Source organism: Mauremys reevesii, linkage group 2 (genome assembly GCF_016161935.1).
Source record: "Mauremys reevesii isolate NIE-2019 linkage group 2, ASM1616193v1, whole genome shotgun sequence".
Taxonomy (NCBI): Eukaryota; Metazoa; Chordata; order Testudines; family Geoemydidae; genus Mauremys; species Mauremys reevesii.
In genome coordinates, this window is record NC_052624.1 from 12,258,043 (window position 1) to 12,276,182 (window position 18,140).

Sequence of the window (18,140 nt, forward strand, 5' to 3'; positions counted from 1 at the left end):
GAAGATTAGGGTTGGAAGAGACCACAGGAGGTCATCTAGTCCAACTCCCTGCTCAAAGCAGGACCAATCCCCAACTAAATGTGGGTGCTCTATCTGCATCTCAAACTTGTGCTATGTTTCTGGGTGACACCCCCCAGACAGATTGGCATCAGCACTATCCAGCCTGCTTACTGACCCATCAAGGGCAATCAGTTGTACAAAGAACCCATTAAGAGAAGCCAGAGCCTACGCCTACGAGTCAGCAGGACATGTAGGGACATGCCTGTGGACAGGGGACTCCAAGTGCTTTTCCATATCCACGTCCTGTGAGCTTCTGTGTGGGACAGAGGATGTACATGCCACTACGATAACAAAGGATATAAACAGGCAGCTGCATCATCTCCATTTTGTCTTCAATCCTGCTTTCTACCTCAGGAGTAACTTCTCTATAAACTGAAACCTTGAACAAAGGACTGACAGACCCATCCAAGCACTGGATGTGTTTCAAAGGGACTTTACAAGCCAGCAAACTGACCAACGTTGCTAAGAACTTGATATACGGACTCTGAACTCACATGTATGTATCTTATTGCTTTGACTATTTAACAGCTCTCTTTCATTCTTTTCTTTGTTTTTATAATAAACTTTTTGTTTTAGATACTAAAGGATTGGCTGGCAGTGTGGTATTTTGGGTAAGATCCAAACTAGTACTGATCTGGTAACGTGACTGGCCCTTTGGGGATCAGAAGAACATTTTGTACAGTGAATAGAGTTTTAAATAATTTCTCACTGTATTTGACCTAGGTGCTGATTGGGAGCCAGAGACTTGAATGCAATAAAGGGAGCTGTGTGATTTCTTTTTTTCAGCTTCTTGATAACCAGTGTGTGGGATCACGAGCACAGTTTGTGACTGGTTGGTGAACTATAGTGTTAATCACCAGTTTTGGGAGAATCTGCTCTCCTTTTTGCAGCCTGCCCACACCTTGGCATTTTCAGTGTGGGCAACACTAGGCACCTTGGGTCAAAACCCAGACCCACAGGAGGATCTGGGAATGCAAGAGATTGTGAATTACTTTTGTTCTGCTCCTGGAACAAATCCTATCTAATTTAGCTGCTAGCACAGCATAAGGTTACATGAGACTAATTACACCTGCTGTTTGTTGCTTTCAAATCCCTTTTTTCTAAAATGCTTAGTTCCAACTGCTAAATAAAAATACTGTCTTTTTCAGAATCACTATATCACGGATCATATATTTCTGAAGGGAGGAAATGCAGGTACCAGAAACCCAGTCAGACCCGCAGGGCAATAAGCAATTGGTATACACAGGGCAGTGTATCTGTGATGGGGTGTTCACCCCACACAGGACTGAAAACGGATATGGTCTATTAACATCTGTACCTGGAGCGAGAGCCAGGGAGCAGGGTATTGGTAGGAAGCAGGTTCAGCCAGGGCCTATAAAGACAGGAAGCTGGCAATAGGAAGTGGTAGGAAGCAGTCCAGGGAAGGAGCAGTGAGGGCTGGGAGGATAAAGCACAGAACTGCTAGGTTGAGGGTCCCTGGACTGGACCCAGAGTAGAGAGAGGGCCCGGGTTCCCCTACCAGCCACTGAAGGAGTGGCACCTGTGGCAGTGAATGGGAAGACTACCTAGGACTGCTAAGGGTAAGACTTTGATATATCCCAAAAGGGAGGACGCTGAGTGACCTAGCTGGAGGGCTGAGTCATGAAGAGGATGCTGCATTTCCTGGGATGAGAGAGAGAGATGGTGTGACAGCATGCGACCACGGGAAGGGGTGTCAGACTTGAGATTAATCCTTAAAGTGACCAGGAGGAGGCACCAGACAAGCAGTGATTGGTGCGCCCCATCACAGTACCTGAGTCCCAGTCCAAAAGTAGAAGATTTGCAAGGTTCCGCCTTGAGAGAGGTGAGGACAAGAGGCCAAACACTCAGAGAGACTAGAAAGGGGGCAGAGACATAGCTAGCCATCTAACCGGAACGGTCACACAACCATTTAATGGTAGAGCCTCAAACACAACTGAAGATTTCCTGGGCCTCATCCTCCCTCTGACATATCCCTCATTTCAGTCCCAAGGGTAACTATGTTCCCTCACTTCTGTTCTTAAAAATGATTTACATCAGAAATAAAGAATCAAGGATCAGAGAGATCACATAGAAAGCATCATTCATGTTAAATGGATGAATCCTACAACATTAGAAGTGTCCTGCATGGCTAATTGTTTGTGCTCCTCATTTTGGATCTTTGTCGCATATTGCATCCTAGGTTTGGGCCTTAGCAGGTTGAGAGTAGGTTGCTCGAGTGGTTGGGGCACTAGCCTGTGACTTGGGAGACCTGGATTTGATTTGATTTCCTCCTCTGCCACAGACTTCTGTGTGACCTTGGTCAAATCACGTAGCCCAGGGGCATCAAAATGCGCCCACGTCCTGGCTGGCGGTGGAGCATCCACCAAAATGCCGCCGAATTTCTGCGGCATTTTGGCGGTGACGCCTCTCGATGACATCACTTGCCGCTGACAAGCAGCGTCATCAAGAGGCGTCGCCCCCGAATTTCTGCGGCATTTCGGCGGCGACGCCTCTTGATGACGCCACTTGCCACCGCCAAGTGACGTCATCGAGAGGCGTCGCTGCCGAAATGCCGCAGAAATTCGGTGGCATTTCGGCAGATGCTCCACCGCCGCCACGGTCCTTCGTCTGGCACCCGCCAGACGAAAAGGTTGGGGACCACTGACGCAGCCTTTCTGGGCCTCAGTTCCCCATCTGTGAAATGGGGCTTATAGCACTGCCCTACTTCACAGGAATGTTGTGAGGATAAATATGATAAAGAATGACGTGCTCAAACACAATGGGGATGGGGACCATTTAAGTATCTAGGAGGGATAGAAAGCTATGGCTTTCATTCCTGCCTGAACAGGGAGACAATATTGTCTCATTGCCCTTTTAAAGAATCTCCTGGCTCCTGAGGCTACCATCTTCCACTAGAAACTAAGGAAGAATGACTGAAGAATTCTAAGGTATCTAGTGAATTTGTTCAAATTAGAAATTCAGGGGATGTGATTCCAAAGCAGAAAAAAAAAACCCCAAAAAAAGCAAAGCTGCTTCATTTCTCACAGCTTAGATTGAAAGTTCCCATGTATTCTATGGACCAAAGTCATCCCAGGCAAAACTGCGTGCAACTTCCACTGAAATCAATTGAAGCTATGCCTGCTTGCTCTAGAGCTGAACTGGACTGTTAATCAGGCACTACTGTATATATAGAAGCATCAAAAATCTATCAACTGCCTGATTTTATTCCATGTTCATGTCTTTAAACTGGGGTGGCAAGCATGGGAAAATGTACTGCAGAGAACAACCCTGCCCTGGCAGGGGGAAGAATGGACCACGGGCCCCCAACACTTCTTTCCTATCTATCTGTATTCGTATATATGATGCCCATTTCTTTTCAAGAAACTTTCACATCAAACCACACTTCCAGGCACATCCACTGAAGAAAGACTAAGTTTAAATTCCAGGCTTTAATTAAACATCAGCAAACCTAAAATGAGAATCTTGCTGTTCTGTAATTCCAGGTTGGGTTAGACTGATAGTAACTGTCCCAGACTGGACGCCAAGAGTCCACCATAATTATTCTTCCAGAAATACTGTTTGCCTCCCCACCTCATTTAACTTGGATTCGGACTAGGAGTTAAAGAGAGAGAGGCATGTTTCCACTTTGGAAATTGCAGCCTTTGCTCCGAACAAATGTTACTGTTATTTAGATACAATCATCTCTACTCTTAGATGGAAATAGTTCAGTGGTTTCAATTGCACATGCTCCAGAGACGGCTTTTTTGTAGCTGTGACTCCCACAGAGGTGGTGGTGGAGGGGTGCAGTCATCACAGATATTAACTAGAATGAAAACAGCTAGGAAAATATTATTTCTGGCAGCCCCCCATTACAGCCATGGGCTTCTCCACAAAGGAAGGCTCTAGAAGGCAATAACTTTCATGAACCCTAGTGAAGGCCCCCCACCCATGAGTACCAACAAGGCATAGAGGAGCCAGTGTAGCGAGATGGTGGCCACTGAAGTGAAACCTAACAGTGAGATGGTGGTTTGGCTCCACGTGGGAGCATGAGGCCCAGTGCAAGAGGAGTGGCTGAACTGAGTTAAGAAGGGAGCTAAATTTGGGGGTCAGCCCAAGCGGTGAGGAAAGTCTCAACTGAAGTGGGGATGCCAAAAATGTTTGGGAAACAATGGCCATCCCTCCTCAGAATTCAGGGCACACCCTGATCACTAGCTGGGGTCAGGAAGAAAGTCTGGTGATCCCATATTACATGATACAGTATAATAAATTCCCTCTCCCTATGCTATGATATTCTACAATATTGCAGTTAGGTGCAGCTTGGGGTTTCCATCTGCCTCTGAACCATCTGGCCTTGGCTGCTGTTGAAGACAGGAAATCTTGTCTGGTCCACTATGACAATTCCTATAAGTATGGGGCAGACTAGCTAACATCCAGGTACAGAGCCCTCCAGCCAAAGATGCTGGGACCAGCACCAGAACCTCTGGTACATCCAGAGGTTATGAAGGAGTAGAAATACCTAGTGAAGGTCCCCCACCCATGAGTGACAACAAGGCACAGAGGAGCTAATATAGCAAGATGGTGGCGACAGAGGAGAAAGTACTGACCCAGCAGTGGGTTGGCTCCAGATAGGAGCAGAAGGCACAGTGTGAGAGGAGCAGCTGAACTGAAATAAGGAGGGAGTTCAATTTGAGCTTTGCTGACCAGGCAGTGAGGCTCCTCCCAAGAGGATGGGCTACATCATTCACTCAGTGGCACTGTGGCAACAATTCTGCATTGTTTGGTCAGTGCTGGTCAAGCCAGTAACTTCAACCAGACATGCCTGCATATATCTGAGGGCAGAATCTGGGCCTAAGTGTTGAAAAAACACACAATCTCCTAGTGGCTTTAAGGACCTTGGAACTGGTGGTAAGCAAAAGCTATTTGGTTTCATCTCACTCTCTTGAAGTATCATGCTGTTCAGCGACAATCACAGACCGCTATCAGAAAAGAAAGACAGGAGAAGTAATTCTTCTGCTCTACTCAGCACTTATAAGGCCTCAGCTGGAGTACTGAGTCCAGTTCTGGGCACCACATTTCAGGAAAGATGTGGAGAAACTGGAGAAAGTCAAGAGGAGAGCAACAAAAATGATTAAAGGTCTAGAAAATATGACCTATAAGGAAAGATTGAAAACACTGGGTTTGTGTAGTCTGCAGAAGAGAAGACTGAAGGGAGACACGATAACAGTTTTCAAGTATATATAAGGTTGTTACAAGAAGGGGGGTGAAAAATTGTTCTCCTTAACCTCTGAGGACAGGAAAAGAAGCAACCAACTCTCAATAGTGGCAGCAAACTACTATAAAACCTCTATGTCTGCTACTGTTTTGCCGCCAGTGCTGGCACCTTTTTCTCTCTCCAGAGCTGGTGTTTGTTTCTGAATGGCAATCAGGGTTTGTGCTTGCCATGCAATAACATTGGAACTAGGACTCCGAATCACCCACAGGTTAAATGCAGTAAGGGTTCACTGGAGATTCTGTGTCTTACCAAAAGCTTCTGCCATGAGCTTCAAGAGATGTTCTGTCTCCAGTGAAAAGACAATGCAGGTCCCACTGAGAAATCCAACTTCAATAGACTTAACACCCCAAGTTCTAGTCAAAGCACAACCTAGGGGAGAGAGGGATGTGGCAGGCCGACTAATGACTAATTCAACTTGACAGTCCTGCTGGTGGTACCGAGGGACCTCTGTGGGGAGAAAAACCTGTCCCTCTCCCCCCCACAGAGCGTGAGACCACAGCATGAATAAGTATGTTGGATAACCTATAAAAGGACAGGGGATGGTGCAATATCTGTAAAGTCCATCCAGGTTAGTGTACTTGGCACTCACAAGACAACCAGTGAGTCAGCACCTCTCAAGAATGGTGATTCAGGTAGGTTGCTTTAATAGCAGGGAGACCCACAGAGCATCCAAAAGGCCAAATGTGATCCAAAGAGTTAAAAAAATGCAGCCCACAACCACCCTCACTTTTAATATGGCAGCGAAGCCTACGGCTGCTCAGGGATCTACAGCCCAGTGCATGAAATCCTGGCTCCATTGAAGCCAGAGGGGAAAATCCCATTGACTTCAATGGGGCCAGGATTTCACCCAGTGACTCACTGGCTTTGCTTCTCTGTTGCATTCCTTTCCCCCTCTCCTTGTCCGTAGTGTGTCTCTATAGCATGCAGGCTCTTCAGGGAGAGGTATTCCTCCCACGCTGGCGTAAATGAGGAGGAACTCCATTAAAGTCAGTGGAACTACACTGATGTAAAACTGGTGCACAAAAGAGGAAAATCAGCTCCTTTGCATTACATTTCTATAAAACATCATAAACACTACAAGCCTTTCACTAATTGCCAAGAAATTCCCATCCTGGAGATCATGGTGAATGAAACAAATCCCTGAAGAATCTAGGAACTAATGGCTTTTTTATCTTAAGTCCTCAATGAGACAATTCTTTGTTTAAAGGACTCTCACATCAGTGTAAACCAGGCGTAAGTCCATGGAGTTATACAGATGTAAAGTCAGTGAGAGGAGACTGACTCAGTGCAGTTTTGCACCCCCGCACACACATACAAATACCCCAACTGAGACAGACAAGTGCGTCTTTGTTGTGGTTGGATAATTAATCACTTTTAAAATGCAAAGGATACTGTTGGAGTTTCTGTCTCTGGCTCATGGAATTGTTCTTGGCTATGATTTTCTTCAGGCCTGAAACCCAGTGGTTGGCATCATCTTCAGAACTGGCGATGAGATCCAGGTTTTTCCGTTGGCCTTTAAAGATGATGGAAAAACAGCGATGCTCAGGGACATCTTTGGCATACTTTTCCATCCCCTCTGTCTCGTGACCGGGCCTTACATCCTGAATATCTTCAATGGAGACTGTGGAAACAAAGGCTTCTGCTATCAATTGGGGGGGAGAGGGTTAGCCAGTCTTATCTCTGCTCTGAGGCAGATATTAACAAATAACTCTATTTTCCTTTTCCAATAACCACTCCTTGCAAGGCCCGAAGGACTTTTCTCCCCACCTCTCGCAAACAGAATGATCAAAAGGAGGGAGCAGCAGTATCAAGAGAGGAGGAAGCTCTCCTTTGTTCTTCGCTTCTAACATCATTTTAACAAATAAACAGGACTCATACTGGAAGTAGCAAGGTGAGACTAGTGATCTCTACAGTTTAGAGCCCTGGAATCTATTCCTCACTCTGCTATTGACATGATGTGCGATCTTGTCATTAAAGCCAAGATTTTTCAAACGAAACTAATTATTTTGGGTGCACAACTTGAAACACATTTACAGGGGCTAATTTTCAGAGAGAAGGTGCTCATCACATTCTGAAGATTACTCTTTAGGTGTCTCAAATGGTGCCCAGAAACAAACACCCAAAATCACTAATATGGCCTTAAGCTCTCTATGCCTTTGATACCCCATCTGTCATATGCTTTGAGAGCTTCAGCTATTTGGAACAGCTAGACTATTTTGATGTGTATATAGTGTTAGGTGCAGTATATTTAACAACTGTTGGGGAAGTGTTACCTCAGTGTATAACAATATTTCAGCCTGCTAATCATATCAACTTCATCTACTCTTATCACATTAGAATTGCTTAAAAAACCCAACCCTAATTAAAGCAGAGGGTCTAATCTTCAATGGGAGCAGGATCAGGACCAGAACACTGGTCCCTTCTCTCAGTACTGTCTGCCTTCTGTTTGAAGACTATGAAAAGGGAAAGCACTTTGGGCTAGATTCTCTTCTCACACTGATGTAAATCGAGAGTCACACTAGTGTTAAACTGGTATAAGTGGGAGGAGAATCAGGCCCATTTTCTTGTTTGTTTAAGATAAAGCGTCAAAGCAGTTGGCCAAAACTGGCAATAACAGGCCAAACTACAGGCCTCAGCTACGCCCATGCTACTCCAGTCCCATCATCAAAGGCAGATTTGATCCCATTTGCTGTAGGGAATCAGGACACCCAGTTCAAATATAAACCACACAATCTGATCTGTGTGGCATCATCTGGGGGAAATTGGACCCAGCTGTAGAAGCTAAATCCATGCCAAATAATCACGGTGGATATTGGAGAAAACCTAAATAAACAGAAACAGACGCCTGTTCAATATATGGACAGAAACTCACCTTATTAAACAAATCTGTGTGACCCGAGGACCTAAGCGCTGACTAACTGCTCAGTAGGGAGGGAGAGACCTGCAGGGGATGCTGGGTCAGAGGAAAGGACCTAGTTTATCTGTTCTATTTATGCTGGACTCTTTTGGTTTGGAGAAATAAACCCATCCTGAAGAAAGGAGCTGACATTCTGCTGCTATTAGGAGATTTATTTGATTCTCTGGCTCGTGAGTTGGCCCACCAGTTTCTGGTGGAGGAAATGCCATGGATTAAATCTCGGATTTCATATGCGCTAAGCCTGTGCCCTACCACTTAGCTACGTCCCCAGCCACTCCACTCCTTATGAACCAGTGGCTGGGCAGCAATAGAGCACAGATCACACTTACTCCTAATATAAAAGTAATAATTGGAGATATACCAATCTCTTAGAACTAGAAGGGACCTTGAAAGGTCATTGAGTCCAACCCCCTGCCTTCACTAGCAGGACCAATTTTTGCCCCAGATCCCCAAGTGGCCCCCTCAAGGATTAAATTCACAACCCTAGGTTTAGCAGGCCAATGCTCAAACCACTGAGCTATCCCTCCCCCACTTTTGTCACTGCAAAAGTTTTAACTGTCGATTCCTAGATGTTTAGGGCTTAGGAAAGGATGGCTGCTTGTGCAAACAATAAATAAAACTTCAGAAGTTTTTAATCCAATAGGAAATATAGAACTGATTCTCTGGAACCCATGCTCCAGAACCCATGATCTAGCACAGTGGTCACCAACCGGTCGATCGTGATCGACTGATCAATACTAGAGGATCTCCCAATCAATTGTGATCTCTGGTGGTGTAGTGGGGCTGCCGCTAAGGCAGGCTCCCTCCCTGGCCTGGCCCCACGCCACTCCTGGAAGCAGCCAATGCGGCCCCACAGCCCCGATAGGGGCAGGGGTCTCCCTCTGTGCGCTGCTCCTGCCTGCACGCATTGCCCCTGCAGCTCCCATTGGCCGGGAATGGGGAGGTGTGGCCAATGGGAGCTGCAGGGCAGTGCTTGCAGAGAGGGGCAGTGCGTGGAGCCACGTGCCCCCCGACTCCCCTACCCAGGGGCTGCAGGGGCACGTTGGCCCCTTCTGGGAGCAGCATCGGGCCGGGGTAGGCAGGGAGCCTGCCTTAGCAGCAGCCACGCTGCACCGCCAACTGGGAGCTGCCGGTGGTAAGTGCTGCCCAGTGGGAGGCTGCATCCCGACCCCCAGCCCTGAGCCCCCTCCCAGAGCCAGCACCCCGAACCTCCTCCTGCACCCCAAGCCCCAGCACTGATCCCTCTCCTGAAGCCAGCACCCCATATCCCCTCCTGCACCCCAAACCCCCCTCCTGCACCCAAAGCCCCAGCCCTGACCTGCCTCCCAGAGCCAGCACCCCATACCCCCTCCTGCACCTCAACACTGTGCCCCAGCCCATATCCCCCTCCTGCACCCAAACTCCTTCCCAGAGCTTGCACCCTTCACCCCCTACTGGACCCCAACCCCCTGCCCCAGGCTCAGCCCAGAGCCCTCTCCCACACTGCAAACCCCGTGGCCCCAACCCAGAGCCCGCACCCCCTCCCGAACTCCAATCCCCTACCCCAGCCTGGTGAAAGTGAGTGAGGGTGGGGGAGAATGAGTGATGGGGGGGGGAATAGAGTGAGCAGGGTGGGGCTTTGGGGAAGGGCAGGCCCTCAGGGAAGGCAAGGGGTAGATCCTGGGTTGCCCATAAAAATTCAAAAAGTGATATTGGGCATAAAAAGGTTGGAGACCACTTGTCTTGCAAGATGAGCCCATTGTGGGTGGAAACAGGTGAAGGACTTAAAAACTGTCCCTGAAAAGACTCTATGGTACACTGCAAGGGCTACCTCTGATACAAGGGGGATTGGGTAGAGAGAGCTGCTCTGGTTAGAGAAGGTAAGAGGGAGGCTGAGGACAGGATATAAACTGATTACTCCTGAAGGAATTCTGCACCAGTGTGTGTGCACAGAATTCATGTCCCACGCAGGTTTCTTTGCTTCCATGCAGAAAAATGACTTTCTGACAGCGAAGCTAAGGGAAGCTGCAAGAGCAGCCACACGCCCCTCCCCAGCAGCGTGGGCCCGTCGTTTTGGGCACCCAGAGCAGTTGGCAGAGAAGTAAATCACTGCAGTGGGACGGGGCTGGAGATGCACCTTCTTGTCCAGGTCTGACCCATCTCCCATCCACCTGGAACCCAGACCCCCGCAGCCAAGCCTCACTCCCCGCACCCAGAACCCCACAAACAATCCCTCACACCTGAACCCCCACCCCACCGAGCCCCTCCTCCAGCACCTGGCCCTCCCCAGTCCCACCCCAGCCAGTGGCTCCTACCTGCAGCGGGCTCAGCTGCTAGTTCCGGCTGGGCTCGGGGTGGGGAAGGAGCACGCTTCCCCTGCATGGAGCGGCCATGGCCAGGTCAGACCCACCCCCAGAAACCTACCCCGGCTCCGCACTTGCCCACACTTCCTGCCCCCATCAGTCCTCAGCCGCAGGACGAGGGGTCACTGTACGGGAAGCTGCTCCTCTGTCTGCCCAACCCCCGGGCATCTGCATCCCCCCATACCCAGATCTCCACACCAAGCCCCAACCCTCCCACCTCTGGACCTCCATCCCTGCACCCAGACCACCCGCTACTGAGTCCCTCCCCCTTGCATCCGGACCCCACAGACCACCACCCACTCAGCCCCCCATACTAGAACCCCTATACTGACGAGCACCACCCCCTATGCACCTGGAACACTTACAAGCCCCCACACCCAAACCCCAACCCCACTGAGCCTCAACCAGCTGCATTTAGACCCCCATCCCACCAAGTACCACTCCTCCAGCACCCAGACCCCCCTGCTGAGCCCCAACCACCTTCAATTGAACCCCCCCTGCAGAGTCCCATTGCCCCAGCACCTGGAACCCCCACAATGAGCCTCTGTGCATCCACATCCCCCCACACCCGGACCCCCACACTGCACCACCCACACCCAGATTGCCCCACACAGAACCCTCTCACCCCACACCAAGCCCCTCCACACTTGGATCCTGCCGGGCTGAGCATGCCTGCCCACACCTGATGCACCTGGTGTGGGGCTACTAACTCTGATGAGTTGCTTCGCTGCCTACTCCTGAGAGAATTCTGCATCAAAAAAATACAATTCTGTACACAATGTTTTAAAATTCTGCAAAAATCTGCACATTTTATTTGTCAATAAATAAATGTGGAGGTTCCAGCATGGCAGTGGGGAGCACAGGCAACCAGCTGCATATAGGTGGGAGATCACTCTGCAGCCCTCCCCATCTCCACCTCCATCCCCAGACACAGGCCTCTGAGGCAGGCCCAGCCCTTGCCCTGTGTCAGGGTTGGGTGCAACCTCACTGGCGGGTCTGTGTTCCAGGAGCGGGGATGGAGTCAAAAGAGTTGCTCTGGTTAGAGAAGGTAAGTGGGAGGCTGGGGACAGGATACTGGTCAGCATATAAACTCATTACTCCTGAAGGAATTCTGCACCACTTTGAGTGCACAGAATTCATGTCCCGCGCAGATTTCTTTGCTTCCATGCAGAAAAATGACTTTCTGACAGCGAAGCTAAGGGACGCTGCAAGAGCAGCCACACGCCCCTCCCCAGCAGCATGGGCCCATTGTTTTGGGCGCCCAGAGCAGCTGGCAGAGATCGCCCACCTCCTTGAAGCCAGTGCTCCCCACTGCCATGCTGGAGCTTCCACATTTATTTATTGACATATAACATTTGCAGAATGTTACAGTATTGTGTGCAGAATTTTTAAGTTTTTGGTGCAGAATTCCCTCAGGAGTAACTAGTTAAGCAAGAGCTCAAGAGACAGCTTGTGAGTGTGGAGATTTTTAAAAGACATTTATTGGGTGGATGGGGATTTTTTAAAAAAGCTTTATACAGCTCAAAGAATGCATTCATCTCTAACGACAAGAGCTAAAGCCAAAGCAACTGGGCTGGTCTATTTCCAAACATTATCTCTTTGCTATTGGAAAATCTGGGACCAGGCCTAGTGCAAAAACATTATCAGCTGCCACAGAATAGGGAGGCTACTGTACATGACCAGCTAAGGCTGAGCCCCAAACTAAGCAAACACTGTATAGCAGGGACACACAGATCAGCTAACAGCGAAAAGGAATCAGAAACAGAGACGTTTATAGCAGAGGAACAAAAATGGGACAAATTTAGTAAACAGATAGACCCAATGAAAGTTCATGGAGCTGCATGGGTGTAACTGAGAACAGAACAGAAAGTTTATCACTGCTTCCTGCTTTGCCTGGATGTTAATATCTGCTAAGGAGTTGATTTGTATATAGGCAAATGCCTGCAGCAAAACACAGGGAGACTTGCATAGTTCTGGCCCCTGGACAGTGCTGGGTTTACAATGGCGCCAGTGGCACCACGAAGCTGGGCCCATCCTCAGAAGGGACCCCGGCCTCCTCTGCTTGCACTGCACCCTGAGACCCCACCAGCCCGCAGGCTCCCCCTTGCTCCTCTCGGCCTGCCCGCCAGCCGGCAGAGGGCTCCTCTTCACCCCCTGACCCCACCCGCCAGCTCCTCTCAGCCCCCTGGCCGGACCCCAGTGTACCTCCGGCTCAGGGCAGTCTCTGCTTCCCATCACCTGTGGGGCCCCGCCTGCCTCCCCAGAGCTGAGCCACCTGGACTGGTGCAGAAGCCTGGCCAGTCTCAGCCAGTTGTGGGAGGGAGACAGTATGGGGGGTTTCACTGGGCCCCTCCAGGCAAGTGGGTCCTGAGGGAGCCTGTCCGGGACAGGCCCTGGCCTGGCCGATTGCACCACTCCCGAGGGGCCAGAGTGATTCCCCACCCCGGGACCTGCCCTGGTTGTGGCTGGCGGCTCAGCCCGGCAGACAGAGTCGCCTCCCAGCAGGGCCGGTGAGTGCGGCCTGGAGGCAGACCTTGGGGGAGAGGGCATGGGGTGGAGGATGCTGGGCTGTGAGGGGGCAGGGAAGATCTCTGTGTGTTGGGGCACTAGGGAATGGGGGTTCTGTGGGGGGGGCTGGGCAGTTGTGGTGGGGCTGTGGGCAGGTGGGCGCTGAGCAGGGATGGTGTTGGCCAGGGCGCTGTGCATTTGTGGCAGGACCTGGGGTGTGATGGGCATAGCGGGTCTGGGGGGGCTCTGGTCTTAAGGAATCGTGGAGGGGGGTGTTCTGGTTTTGGCAAGGGGGGGATGTGTGGCATGGCATGGCCGGCCCCTGAGGGGAAGGGGCATGCTGGCAGCACAGGACCAGGCAGGCCACTGTGCATCTGGCAACTGCCCGTTTGTAAATAGTGCCCTCACACTGGGCTTGGCGGAGCAGGGCTGGCCCTGCCATACCATGTCCCTGTCCAGCCCCTCGCTCCAGGGACCGACTCCCCCACGCCATGCTCCATTACCCCCATGGGGGGCCCAAAGAGCCAGGCCCAAGAAAGGTTAATCCGGCCCTGGCCCCGGGACATCAGTTCAAACAGATAATCTGCTTTAAATGTAAACCCTAACTTTTTACAGATTAACGCTCATGTGTCGACAAGCCCTTAGTCTCCAAACACCCCTGTGCACCAGGCTTTATTATCCCTTCTTTTCAGGTGGCTAACCTCAGGAACAGAAAAGTTAAGTGATTCAGTACGATCACACAGCACATCAGTGTCAGGGTTGGAAATGGAAACCAGACGTCACCTAATGTAGCTGCCAGACAACATTCTTCTCCCTATTAATTAGCTGACAGTACTATGTGGTATTCAGTGACACTGAGTTATTCTCACACACTGTAATTGACGCAATGAATCAGATCTGTTTACTGCCAGGAAATGTAAATGAGAGGTTTATCCACATGCTAATAGCTAGCCACCGTATTTGCATACAGAACTGTCTGTCAAGGTAGAGCTCACCGTTCTCTATCCAGCTGCCTTTCAGTTTAAGCTCTCCAAGATCTGTCTGGCACACTGTCAAGAGCAGATACCAGACACTATCCAACCACAAAGCCACTGCATCAGCTAGGACATCTGCAGTGAGAGAGCCTGCATATCACAATAAACACAACGTGCTGGGCACAACAAGCCTCAACATTATTCTGTTTGTTTAACAGGGTAAAACAGGGTAACGTCATTTCTTTCAGCTGCACTGCAGGTGATTAACAATTAAGGGCTAAAAGCTAAAATGATTATGACTTCTGCAACCAACTCAGCCTAGAATTCAACAAATCTCCCTTCACAGAGAAGGTCCAGGGTTGTAAAACGCTGCTCCTCATTGTGGGGTCATCTAAGATGTACACACGTTCTACAAGAATCTGGCGCATAAATTTTAAGCATATTATAAGATTCCCTCTATAATCCATTCATCTAGATTTTTATGTCATGCTCAGCACCACAGTATGGGAGACCTGTTTAGACTGCCTTTAGAATCCCTTAGTTCTATTTTTAGGCTCACACCCACTTACCACGCCTGCCCCCAGAGGTGAAAGTAAGCTGGTACGCCCTGGTGCGCCGTACCGGGGTGGATCGGCTTCCCCTGGCAGCAATTTAAAGGGCCTGGGGCTCCCAGCAGAGGCTGAAGCCCCAGGCCCTTTAAATTGCCGCCAGAGCCCTGACACTGCTACCCCAGGGCTCAGGCAGGCTCCAGTGATGATTTAAAGGGCCCTGGGCGGTAGCTGCGGCTGGAGCCCTGGGTCCTTTAAATTGTCACCAGAGCCCTGCTGCCAAAGCCCTGGGGAAGCGGCAGCAGGGCTCCGGCAGTGATTTAAAGGGCCTGAGGCTCCAGCCGCTGCTACAGGGGTGGTAGCGGCAGCCAGAGCCCTGGGCCCTTTAAATCACCACCCGGGCAGTGGGGCTTGGGTGGCGATTTAAAGGGCCCAGGGCTCCCACTGCTGCTACCCTCTGGGGCCCTTTAAATCGCCACCCAAGCCCCGCTGCTGGAGCCCTGGGGTAGTGGCGGTGGGGCTCTGGCGGTGATTTAAAAGGCCAGAGGCTCCTGGCTGCTGCTACTGCAGCGGAGCCCTGGGACCTTTAAAGCTCCACCAGAGCCCGGGGTCCTGGGATAGCGGCAGCAGCAGGGAGCCCCCTCTGATGGTGATTTTAAAGTGTGCAGGGCTCCACTGCAGTAGGAGCCCCGGGCCCTTTTAATCACCCCCGGGGCTCCCAGCTGCCTCTGCAGCTGGTAGCTCCAGAAGTGATTTAAAGGGCCCGGGGCTCTCAGTTGCTGCTACCACAGCCCCAGCCCCTTTAAATCCTGATTTAAAGCGCCCTGGAATTTAAAGGCCCCGCCTCTTCCAGTAGAGGCCACGCCTCTTCCAGTAGAGGCCCCGCCCCTCCTAAGGACTCTGAAGTACCGGTAAGTCCTTTAAGTCACTTTCATCCCTGACTGCGCCTTACACCTAGCCTCTGAATTTGGCCCTAAAACATGACACATGTGGCCTGTCACAATCCACGCAGAACGTGTGCCATGGAGAATAGGGACAATATCTTGCCAGCAGACTGCCCAGCAGGCAAATAGCCCAAGATACGCAACAGGCTGATTTAAAATGCAAAGCTGGGCAGGTCTGCATTTGATAAAACTTGAGAGACTTTGATAAACACTCATTATCAATAGACTTATCAGTCAGGTGGTTTTGTTTTCACAGTGACTTGAGCCTTGCAGAATACATTCCCATCAGCAAATATTTTCAGAGACAAAGACATCTGGCTGTGGAGCCAAAATTCCTGAAAAACTACAGCCAATCAGGGGGGGAGAAGTGGCCATTTCAATGGACCGGTTGTTGGGTGTATAATTTTGGCATGCCACTCCTCTCTTTGCATCCCTCCACTGGCTCCCTCGTCTGGATCACAGCAAACATGAGCTACTTCTCTTCATGATTAAGGCCCTTCACAGCCTAAACCCACCTTACCTCTCAGCTCTTGTTCAGTACTGAAAGGTCAACTACTGCCTCTGAATCCCTCATGCTACCCTCCATTGCCCACTTGTTAAATTTCCAATCAAGCACCTTGTGCTTTCTCCTCTGCTGCCCCACATGCTTGAGAGGTGCTCCCTGTAAACATCTGTAAAACTAATGCATGATCCGCCTTCAAAACCCTCCTTTAAGTTCTCCTTTTCCGTAAAGCCTACAAAGATCTTGACAACAGTTAGGCTGTTGGTAAGCTGAGTCCGCTGTGCATCATGCAGACCAATATTATCTCACTGTTTCCTTGTACTCCCTCATCTGTCTGTCAGTATCTATCTGTTTGACGTCTCTTGTGTTATATACAACACTTGCACTGTAAGCTTGTTTTGTTCTGTTTGTGTACAGTGCCTAGCACAGTAGAGTCCTAGTACATGACTGGGGCTACTAAGTGATACAACAGGGGGGAAGGATAGCTCAGTGGTTTGAGCATTGGCCCCCTAAACCCAGGGTTATGAGTTCAATTCTTAAGGGGGCCATTTAGGGATCTGGGGCAAAATCAGTACTTGGTCCTGCTAGTAAAGGCAGGGGAGTGGACTCCATGACCTTTCAGAGTCCCTTCTAGCTCTATGAGATAGGTATATCTCCGTAATAATAATTATGTTGACTTCATTGCCCTAAGCATTTCATTCATTGACTGGCAAAGAGTAAGCTTGGCACCATATCACACCCTTTCCTTTCTTTCTACAGTAAATTTAGCTGGGTTGATGCATCGGAGATTCAAACATTGCATCCGCTTGGTAAAACCAGTAACCCTGATTTGTAACCCTTTTAACTTTTCAAAAGGGTTTTAAAGGCAACACCTAAACTCCCATAATAACTCAGGCTACGTCTATACTACCCGCCCGGGTCAGCGGGTAGCGTTCGACTTCTCGGAGTTCGATATATCGCGTCTAGACGCGATATATCGAACTCCGAACGCGCTCCCGTCGACTCCGGAACTCCACCACCGCGAACGGCGGTGGTGGAGTCAACAGGGGAGCCGCAGACTTCGATCCCGCGGCGTCTGGACGGGTGAGTAGTTCAAACTAAGGTAGTTTGAGTTCAGCTACGCTATTCGCGTAGCTGAACTTGCATACCTTAGTTCGACACCCCCCCAGTGTAGACCAGGCCTCAGTCATGAATGGCTTTCTGATAAACACTGATCATACAGTCCATCAATGGAACAGTTTTTGCACTAATCATGCACTATGCCCAAACTATATAAAAACACATCCTTTATACAGCTGGAAGTTGAAGTTAGCAACGTTCAGTTGGAAATGAGGCATTTTTTTAAACAGTGGGGGTAATTAGCTGTTAGAACAGATCCCCCAGGGATGTGGTGGATTCGCCATCCTTTGGAATCTTTAAATCGGGATTGGATGTTCTTCTAACGGGTACACTCTATTTTAACCACAAGTTATTGAGCTAGATGAGAAATCACTGGGCGAAATTCTTTGGCCTGTGCTATGCAGGAGGTCAGGCTAGTTGATTATAATGGTCCCTTCTGGCCTTAAAATCTATCACTTCTAATGGCTGGTATAAACTGACTTCACTGGAGCTATCCTGATTTACGCCAGCTACGAATCTGGTCCCTTGTGTGTTATTCCCATTGGAATCAATGGCAACTGTAGAGACTCAGGAACTTCGAAAATTAGGACACTTATATTTAGGCAGCCACATTTTCACCAAATTTTGCGCTAAATCTTCTGCAAACCCATATGGAGAAATGCTGTAGAAATTAACAGGGACTAAACAGAAACCAAGGAAAATAATAAGGTTCTCTAGAATTACTCTGCATACCTATAGAATTTGAAAAGGAATGAGATATTTTCAGTAGGTTTTAAACCATGCATGGGATTCAGTAGCCAGTCTAAAGGACAGCTCAAAATAGTCTATCGGAAAGTTACCATTTTGTATTCAATTCTATAGGGCTTTTCAATAAGGGTAAGTAGGGATAATACTTATCTACTACACAAGGGTGTTCAGAGGATTAATGAGTAATACTACTCTGGACTTGTAGAA

The 18,140-nt window shown here is 49.4% G+C and overlaps 1 protein-coding gene and 1 long non-coding RNA gene across 5 annotated transcripts in view; one reads left to right on the forward strand and one right to left on the reverse strand.

Annotated features, from left to right (window-relative positions):
* The window catches only part of PLCD1 (phospholipase C delta 1), an 85,354-nt gene that overhangs the window by 45,736 nt on the left and 21,478 nt on the right, over window positions 1-18,140 (reverse strand). For 2 of the 3 annotated variants that reach the window (XM_039526578.1, XM_039526579.1), the window contains one exon: window positions 6,725-6,953. In XM_039526578.1, the coding sequence (XP_039382512.1) occupies window positions 6,725-6,953 (229 nt within the window). Of the gene's footprint in view, window positions 1-4,664; window positions 4,769-6,724; window positions 6,954-18,140 lie in introns of those variants that run through there. The other variant, XM_039526581.1, reaches the window with a different exon arrangement.
* LOC120398863 overlaps window positions 4,848-18,140 on the forward strand; it is a 43,720-nt gene continuing 30,427 nt past the window's right edge. For both annotated transcript variants that reach the window (XR_005594759.1, XR_005594758.1), the window contains exons 1-2: window positions 4,848-4,965; window positions 7,077-7,223. This is a non-coding gene — a long non-coding RNA (uncharacterized LOC120398863). The remainder of the gene's footprint in view (window positions 4,966-7,076; window positions 7,224-18,140) is intronic.